Source organism: Nylanderia fulva, unplaced genomic scaffold (assembly GCF_048542155.1).
Source record: "Nylanderia fulva isolate GAGA-0341 unplaced genomic scaffold, ASM4854215v1 Scaffold6, whole genome shotgun sequence".
Taxonomy (NCBI): Eukaryota; Metazoa; Arthropoda; class Insecta; order Hymenoptera; family Formicidae; genus Nylanderia; species Nylanderia fulva.
The window spans coordinates 5184337-5194162 of NW_028190698.1; the positions used below are offsets into that span (position 1 = coordinate 5184337).

The window sequence follows — 9826 nt, forward strand, 5'->3', positions numbered from 1 at the left end:
CATACATTATTTGTAACACAATTTACATATAGTATGGCGTGGACATATGACAATATAATGCATTTTATTATTGTGGTATTATCGTGATAACGAGAAATTTTATAATTAATTTGAACATAATATAAAAATTTTAAGTGATTATTTTTTATGAAATTTAAGCGAATCTTTCTATAATTCTATTGCACACGATATCAAGACTTGAATATGTTTTAAAGAATATATTATGAAAAAAAATTTTACTAGATAAGACACATCTTTTCTATATAGAAATTATATGCTATACAAAGTTTAAATATCAAATTCTTATGTATTAGTAACTAAACGGCCTTCGATTACTGCGTCATTATCTGACAAGTTATCTTGTTTCGTTTCGTCATTTCCTGCTGGTTGTAACCAATACGTTTCCATATCTCCTTTCCCCTTTATATGTAATAAATAATATATTTAATATTATATATATATATACTATAATTATATTATACGAAAGACTTTTACAATACGAACCTTTACCCATACAACGCCACGTGATTCGGTGCAATAACGATCTTTAGGTAACAAAGCTTTAGTGCTAGAAGAAATGTGCACTTTTCCCGGCTACATCACAATACAATTAAATAGTATAGAGATGACAAGAAAAACTTATAAAAGAATAATGAAAAGGTAAAAGGTGTATATGATTTATGTAGCATAAAAACGCACAGGGAAGACTGATACAATAAATATAATATTTATATATATATTAAATTATATTATATAGTTATGTGAAAATATAGGAAATATGTTACCAGACTAGTGGTCTGCATTCTAGAAGCTGTGTTAACAGTATCCCCGAAGAAACAGTATCTCGGCAATTTGATGCCAACTACACCTGCCACCGCCGGTCCGGAATGAATTCCTGCAAAATTCCAGAAGAAATTCTACTATTTCTATTTGTTACAATATATGTATCAATAATTTTGTTATTCTTCGCGAAGAAAAAAATCTTATGAACAATTTTACATTGAATAAACAAAGAGTCACATGTTAAGAAATGCGAGAGAATATCGTATTCAAAATTCGACTATCACTATATGTGTTGAGTGATAACCTATGCGGATTCGTATGTCCAATCCGGAGGGTAATTCGAGAGATCGAACATGCTCAATAAGTTGTAGAGACACATCGGCGATATTTTGCGCATGGTTTTTATTTCGATCTGGTGCTCCGCTAGCTGCCATGTACACGCGACCAACAGTCTCTACCTGTACAAGAAATATAACGTACAATTAATGAAATTTCTCTCTTTTGATGTCGTTATACTGTCATAATTGTAATTCATTAAAAAAACTCGGATGAGTTATCTTTGCGGCTGAGAAAAATGATTTAATATTATTATTTGATTGGATTAAGATTCTATAAATGCGTACTACATCGCGTATTAGTAAAATTTTATCTCTGTGATAATATATCTAGCAATTTTAATGAAATATATAATAATCTTACTTTATAAACATTAAATTGATCCATTAACGTATCGAAACAGGAAAAAACAGCATTCATAGATAAGACAATATCCATTGCTCCTTCAATGGTAGAATAATCAAAGTCGCATAATTCGCAGAAAAGAACCGTTACTGACTCGAATGACTGAAAATATAGTATCGTTAAATATTTGTTATCAGATAAGATCAGGAAATAAGGTCAGATCTGTTCTTATACTTCGCAAGTGCTCAATGGGCTAGTTCCGGCTCGTAATCGGTCAGCCACTGTTTGCGGGATCATAGAATATAAAAGCTCGTCGCTCTTATTCTTCCATCTATCCAATAACACATAACTGTTCTCTAATTCCGCCGATCTTTGTTCTGCTCTCTCAAACATCATTTCCAATCTTTGCAAGTATAAAGATGTAAAATATGATTATTGTTATTGAATAATTGTATGTGAACATTTTTGTTGGATTATACACAGATATACGTAGAACTTAAAATTAGCTTCGATATAGTTATAAAATGGTATACAAAATATCTAATAAATGTATATGGTGTAGAAATATAGCAATAATAATAATAATAATAATAATAATAATATTTTTTCTTTACGTAAAATATATTTCATTTTTATAAGAATATTTTATTTTAATATAATTGAAAATTTAATTTAATTACATACCTTCCGCAATGTTGCCATCCTGCTAATACCAGTTCTTTACTCATACCATGAGGATTCAGATCATTTACATATAGACCCATATTAAGAAGTTCGTCTAAACTATTGATTCTATTGCAGACAGACAATTATGATTATTACAAATTTGATATCCCATTTGTAAAACATGATAATGATAAAGCTGCGAGAAAACTCACAAAGGACTACAAAAAAATATAATCGCTTTAATATCATCGATGTATCTCATTTGGCCCTTTAACAATATGCTTCTCGCACCTTGACTTCCACGTCTATTTAAGCTACTAGTGCTTGTGCTTGGTGTACTATCTGAATTTATCGGAGAGCGATGATCATTTGCTCTGATGAGTTCTAATTCGAATATCACTGAATGCAAATACATTATCTAAAAATATAAATTTTATAAATATATTTTTATGTTGCAACTTGTATGTTTTATATTATATGTCTGAAAATATATAATAGCTTAGAAAATTAATTCTTGCAGCTTTCCAAGTACATTTATATTGTATTTGTGCGAGTATTACTTACGTTTCCCCATGTAAACGAAATTCCTTTGGGTCTCCTTAATTTGAATATTTCTGTGACAGGCTTATTTAAAATAGACATAGTACCACCCCAAGCTTGGAGCAGTTTATCACCTGCTCCTAGAATTCGCATATCTTTGTTCATTACGACGCCGAATGGAAAAAGGCGTAAGAAAAACGAGCAGGAAACAGGCGACATTTCACGGTTTAATGTAGTTTTTATTCTATTATTCTTTATGACCTAAAAATTTTCAATAAAATGCAAATTATATATAAGTTAAATATAAAACTTATTTCAAACGACATAGTTTAATAAAATTCTAATTAGATAATAAATATATATGAATAATAAAGTGTAAACAGGCACATAATGCGGATAATGCTATAACATATGTATGTACACAAACGCATAAGATATTATAAATAAGAATGTGATTTATCATTATTTACTTCATCAATTTTTATCGATTTATCTACAAGCTGATAATATCGCTTTACGAAATGAGGGATATCCCTATATTTATAAAACCGAGAAAGTATTAAATTATATATAAGTTAAATATAGAACTTATTTCAAACGACATAGTTTAATAAAATTCTAATTAGATAATAAATATATATGAATAATAAAGTGTAAACAGGCACATAATGCGGATAATGCTATAACATATGTATGTACACAAACGCATAAGATATTATAAATAAGAATGTGATTTATCATTATTCACTTCATCAATTTTTATCGATTTATCTACAAGCTGATAATATCGCTTTACGAAATGAGGGATATCCCTATATTTATAAAACCGAGGAAGTATTAAATTATATATAAGTTAAATATAGAACTTATTTCAAACGACATAGTTTAATAAAATTCTAATTAGATAATAAATATATATGAATAATAAAGTGTAAACAGGCACATAATGCGGATAATGCTATAACATATGTATGTACACAAACGCATAAGATATTATAAATAAGAATGTGATTTATCATTATTCACTTCATCAATTTTTATCGATTTATCTACAAGCTGATAATATCGCTTTACGAAATGAGGGATATCCCTATATATATAAAACCGAGGAAGTAATGATAAAATCTAAGATTAATAATATATCGCTATTAAAAAGAGGAAGTTATGATAAAATCTAAATTTAAGACTTACATATGGATGATTATCGAAATCGATACGAAACTTAATCATTACGTTTCGAGATCCTGGAATATTGTTTAAACTTTCCAAAACTCTAATATTTAATTCTGTATTGTATAGGTCTTTTGCTATTTGAAATAATTGTCCTGTAAGAAAGGTAGAGTTGTATAATACACTATACGTAAAAAAACTTAAAGTCAATTTCATGCACGTTGACGCATTGTAATAATCATGATATTATTAATTTTTTAAACTAATATAAACACAAATAAGAACAATATTAAATATTTACAAACAAAAAATTAAATATAAAAAATTACGCTATAATTTCATTTAATTCACGTAAGATTCTCGGAAAAATATAAAAAAAATATATACCATAAAGGAAAGTGGTCAATTCTCACCCATAAAATAATGCGTAAAGCCTTGTCGAGTACTTCTGTAAACCAAAACAACTCCTTGTGGATCGACATGAGTTGTATACATAGATGGACTCTTCATTTTTGGATATGTAAATCTCATTTGCATGTGAATATTATCAACGCTTTGTAAAAAATCGCAAAAATAACGGCCAGTTGCTTTTATAGTGCAATCGTATCTAATAAAATAAATAAAAACATTGTGTATAATGTAATTGTACGGAGATATATAAAATTTAATAAAATAAATACTTAAGAATTACAAAGATTATAAATTTTTGAAAATAATATTTATATTTTTAATATAAAGATATAAGTATTTTGACATTTGTAGATACGGAAAGTATTTCTTCATTTCATTGATATTATCCGATTAGCTATCGAATATATTAAAATATTATCAACACGATCTACACTTCATTCCTCTCGGCCAATAGAGCCACACGCGATGTAATTGCGACAATTAAGAAAGAAAGAAAATTTGGAAACTTAAAATATTATATTGCTTATAATATTACCTAATCATGTTAATATATTATAATAGACATATATTTTACGAGTTTGGACATTTTATCGATTACATATTCTCAACAATAATTAATAATTTTTGAAGAAATTGTACAAAACTATTGACAATTACATATTATAATTTTCCTCAATTAAAAACTTACCCTAAATTACTAAAAAATCTAACAAAGCATTTTCCAAAAAATTGCATAATGTTATCCACAGAATCGCCAGTATATGTGGCAAGAGCCGCGGCCAAATTGGTCATTAGATCATCCGAATATGTCTGTCTTGTATTAAAAACCATGTGTTTACAATCAGCTTTTTCCAAAATTTGAAGCCACACTTCTTCGCCAAATTCTAACTGTAAAAAATATTTTTTGCTTGCTATTTTTTATCTCATATTTTTCATTATAAATAAATTTTTTTTCTTTTTTTTCTGATTAAATTTATACTTTTTTCTTTGAACTAGAATAATTATACATGTAGAGTACAAGTATATATATGCGCACATGTACAACACATAACATATGCTAAATATAGGATATTGTATGTTAAAGAAGAATATGTATAATAATACGTCGATTAATGTGTTAGATAATTAGTTCCATAGACCAATTTGAAATCGATTCAGATAATCAAGCCAATTTTCCAGCCCACATAGGCCAATTAATGTTTCTTTTACTAGAATGAGAAGCGGTCACGAAAATGAATATATGACCGATAATGAGGAGAGCTTTTAGAAACCATATCGCAAATGAGCACGCAAATTTGCAGATGGAAATGTTCTAATAAACGATTAATTGCATCTATATATGTATAGTATTTTTAAACAATTAATTATAAGCATATATATATATATTTATATAGTATTTTTTAAAATATTTCATATTTTACAAAAATATTCAAAGTTTAAAATTTAAACCAATTTAAATAAAAAAATTAAAGAAATTATACATTAATTTTTATAATTAATATAACTAATTTTAAAAGTTAATATATAATTAATTTTTATAAAAGTTTATATGTTTAATAATGGAGCACATAACTCTAATAACTTTAGCGTTACTGCAGATATTGAACACAAATATTTTATTTATTTAATATTATTATATTATATAAAGAAAATAAAAAAGAATATTATTACATTAAAATATATAAGTATTATATGTTATAATATGTTATGTATAAAATTGGATACCTACAGAGGCATTTAAATAATATGATTAAAAGTGGTGTAAGCAAAGAATATAAACAAGATACTAACACGAATCAATAGTCAACTTTACATACTAATAAAATAATGTTATTTTTAAAACATTCTGAAATTAAAATGTCAAACTAAAAGGAAGTCTTTTACGTTCATCCATATTCAAGTACTTCATTTATTACATATACGAAGCATTTCCTTTGGGGAATACGTGACACACGTTGTAAGTACATGTATCAATTTGGGACAATCCAAGAAAGTAGCGAGACAAAGAATCATGTAAATTTAATTGATTGTTCTAATAATGACGTCAATGAATAAAATAATGTTATTTGTTCTTTCTAATTAACATATTATTTAAATTATTAACTCACAAAATTCATATATAATCACATTTAAATTTGGCAAACTAATGACTTATTAACTTTCAAAGAATTAAAAAAATTTTAAAAATTATAACAAAATTGTATTATAATTTTACAATTGCAACAGTTAACTTTATAAAAAAGTTTTTAGCATTTAATATTTATAATTTTATCAATACGTATGATATAAAAGAGACAGATATATATGGTAATATATCTATTTAAATATAACGTACATATATTAAATCAATAATCTGTATATACCATGAAAATTATTAAAATCTTTCTGCAAATTGGAGCAATCTCTTCATAAAATTCGTTTTATTTTTTTTTGCTATATATTCTTCCCCAAATTATAATCACAAAGTAAACAAAGAGACCCTCTATTCAAACAAAAATTGATTGTGTTTGTGTTAGAAACGCTATGTAACGGTCGCACATAAAATATTAAGGTAGATACATTTAACGATAATACGTCTTTTGATGACCTACATTTCATAATTTTTTACTTTAGATAATTACTATATTGTTGTTATTAATTAAAGCTTAAACGTAGAATCAGTATAATAACTAAAAGAAACCGGCAATGCCATAATTAATTACTTAATGTATTAATAAATATTTATTATAACGTTTATATCATTTTTTTAAATATAATTGTATCGAAGAAAAAAGGCATCTCATGAAAAAAATATATAATGTATTATATTTCATCAAAATTTGCGCGCTTGAAAGATAAATGCTTTTTGGCGTAAAAAGGATCGAGTGTACTTCTATGTTAACATGAAACGTGCAAAAAGAGTCCACTTAACGTTGCTAATGAAAGAAAAGGAATATTTTTAAACTGTCAAGTAAAAAAATTGCGCGCAATGATTTAAATATTTTTAAATACCTAAGTGTAAAATCTTATTCTTTTATCACCAAAGCAGTCACAATAACAAACTTTTCAAATTGGATATTTCTAGAAACAGCTGTGCCATTATGTTCTTATAAAACTTATGTGACTAGCTATGTTATTCGCAATAAGAAGAGTTAGAACTTTAAATATAAAAAAACAAATACAGCATTGTTTAATAACTATAAAATGAACAAAACAATAAATTAATAATATTTAAACTTTAATTTTTAAATACAGTCTATTTAAATATGATTAAGAGAATAAAAAGGTAGTAGTTTTGATTTAATGAAATATTAATAAAAATGTATTTCTATATAATTAAATATTTCCTGCAAAAATTATGCCAACTTATAAAATAAAATAAAATATTATGCAAAATTACTTGGCATTATTAACTTTTATTATAAAAAACATTTGGGATAATAACATAAAAAATCAATATGTTTGCAACACATCAAAATTAATACAATAGTTACATAAGTTAATTGATTTATAAGAACGTAGATATTTGAGAATCGCTAGACAAAATTTAAAAAAGGTAAAAATCTTCTCTCGACCGTACTGGCAAATATTATTTATTCAATCACAACGTTTCGACCCTTCTTTGAGTCCTTATCAAGTGATTTGTAAAAATAAAAATAAAATTGTAATTCTAAAATGTCAAGAACGAACATAGTGTCGGTTTGACAACACGTCAAGACTCTTAGACGAGTTATTGGAGACTGAGTTATCAGTTATTACATACAATTTTATTTTTATTTTTACAAATCACTTGATAAGGACTCAAAGAAGGGTCGAAACGTTGTGATTGAATAAATAATATTTGCCAGTACGGTCGAGAGAAGATTTTTACCTTTTTTAATTGATTTATATCACTGATTTCTCTTGCATTATGTATTGCTGTAATATAAAATAAAAATATTAAAAATTATTTTCTCAATAATATTAAAATTTAGTTTTTGTAATCTCTCATGTGCATATATCATTATAAATAATTTTAAAAACAAAATAAATTAATAAATATTAAATAAGAAATTTTAAATAGAAAATAAAATTACCGTAAAGGGTAAAAATAAAAATTTAATATAAACTTAATTATTTTTTAAATTATAGATTACAAATGAGATATGTATCTCAAGTTAACTAAATACATAAATGCCAGTTCTATTATTCTCACTTTACCGACCTGCACAAAATATTGCACACTTTCCAGCAGCATTCCATACATCTTGACACGCTCACGAATTTCGTTCTAATTGTAAGCGTTTTATTAATTAAATTGCGGAAATATTCCGTAGAAATATTTAGCGAATTTATAACAAAGTTTCTTCGCGATTTTACAGCACTTGCGAAGGAAAATCTTCCGCATTGTTTTACAAAAACTTGCTTTGTCGCAATCACGACATTTGAAGACAAATGCTTCGCGCCATCAGGATCGCAAACCATGTGCCCAGTGGCATCTGAACAATAGGCCTTCTCTTGATGCAGAGGAGAGAGGGAAAACCGTATGGCGCACAGAAAATCCAGTTTCGACTGTGGCTGGAGGGTTACTCAGCCAGGATAAGTTGAACAGATCAACGTGGTGCGTGCGCAGACTGCATGTTCTAGAGGCGTTCACACCTGAATGTTCCGAATAATAAACACTCGACAAAAGGGTTCAGTCAAGAGCATATTGACAAAAAAGATTGTTTAGTTGATAATATTTTGTCAATAAAAAAATATATATTTAATATGTAAATTATATCAACGAGAGAGAAATCTATATAAGTATAGTAATATGAGAAATATAATAGCTCTATGTGACTAATATATGTGATTTTGTAATGTTAATTATTATATGAGGGAATCAATTATAAAGCATATGTATCAAAATAAATTTCATTAATATAATTTTGTGTAGCTGAACATTTTTAATTAATATTTTAATGTATTACAATATAAAATTATTTTAAAAATGTGATAGGTATATGTATAGCTTTAAAATATATGGTTTAATAAATTTGAAAAAATATTTTAAGAAGAATAAGTTTCAGATACACAGGTTGTGACAGGTCTTTTATATATATAAGCGACTGAAAAGACGAATGGAATTTATTGACTTTTATATATGGGATGCGACAACACGCTTTCCATGCGGAAGAAGTGATATCGTAGCCAGTCAATTTTCTATTACATATCTGTCATTTTGAAGAAGAAATATTGACTAAATGATCATTTTTTCATATGAAAAGTTTTGTTTTATTAATAATATTAAAAATATCGATACAGATTCGTACTTTTGTACTTATTATTAGTCTGATGCTGCATTATCTCTTGATAAATTTAAACGACCGTAGTAAGAATCACATTAAACTCATTCACAGATGACATACGTCAAGCGTTTTTTCAGCATCATCATATTACTCCGGTTTCTGCTCAGTAATCATTGAGAAGAGTCTGATAAAGGCGTACGTAGAGACGTCGCGTGACGAGTATTCTTACCACGTGTTGGCAAAAGGAATGTGGCAGTCGGGTTCTCACACAGAGAAATATATGCGTATGTGTATACCCTCGTATACGTACACATTTAATGTCGGTA

The 9826-nt window shown here is 26.8% G+C and overlaps 1 protein-coding gene across 1 annotated transcript; it reads right to left on the reverse strand.

The window, feature by feature from the left end:
* Positions 1-187: 187 nt before the first annotated feature.
* LOC114941978 (soluble guanylate cyclase 89Db-like) lies at positions 188-8767 on the reverse strand. The gene is made up of 13 exons (XM_085487712.1): positions 8435-8767; positions 4940-5139; positions 4254-4447; positions 3862-3995; positions 2695-2931; positions 2343-2548; positions 2149-2256; positions 1699-1867; positions 1483-1626; positions 1088-1241; positions 786-895; positions 505-594; positions 188-420 (listed from the first exon to the last, which is right to left on the reverse strand). The coding sequence occupies exons 1-13, from the start codon at positions 8474-8476 to the stop codon at positions 304-306; spliced, it is 1905 nt and encodes a 634-aa protein (XP_085343838.1). The 5' UTR covers positions 8477-8767; the 3' UTR covers positions 188-303.
* Between the last annotated feature and the right edge of the window lie 1059 nt (positions 8768-9826).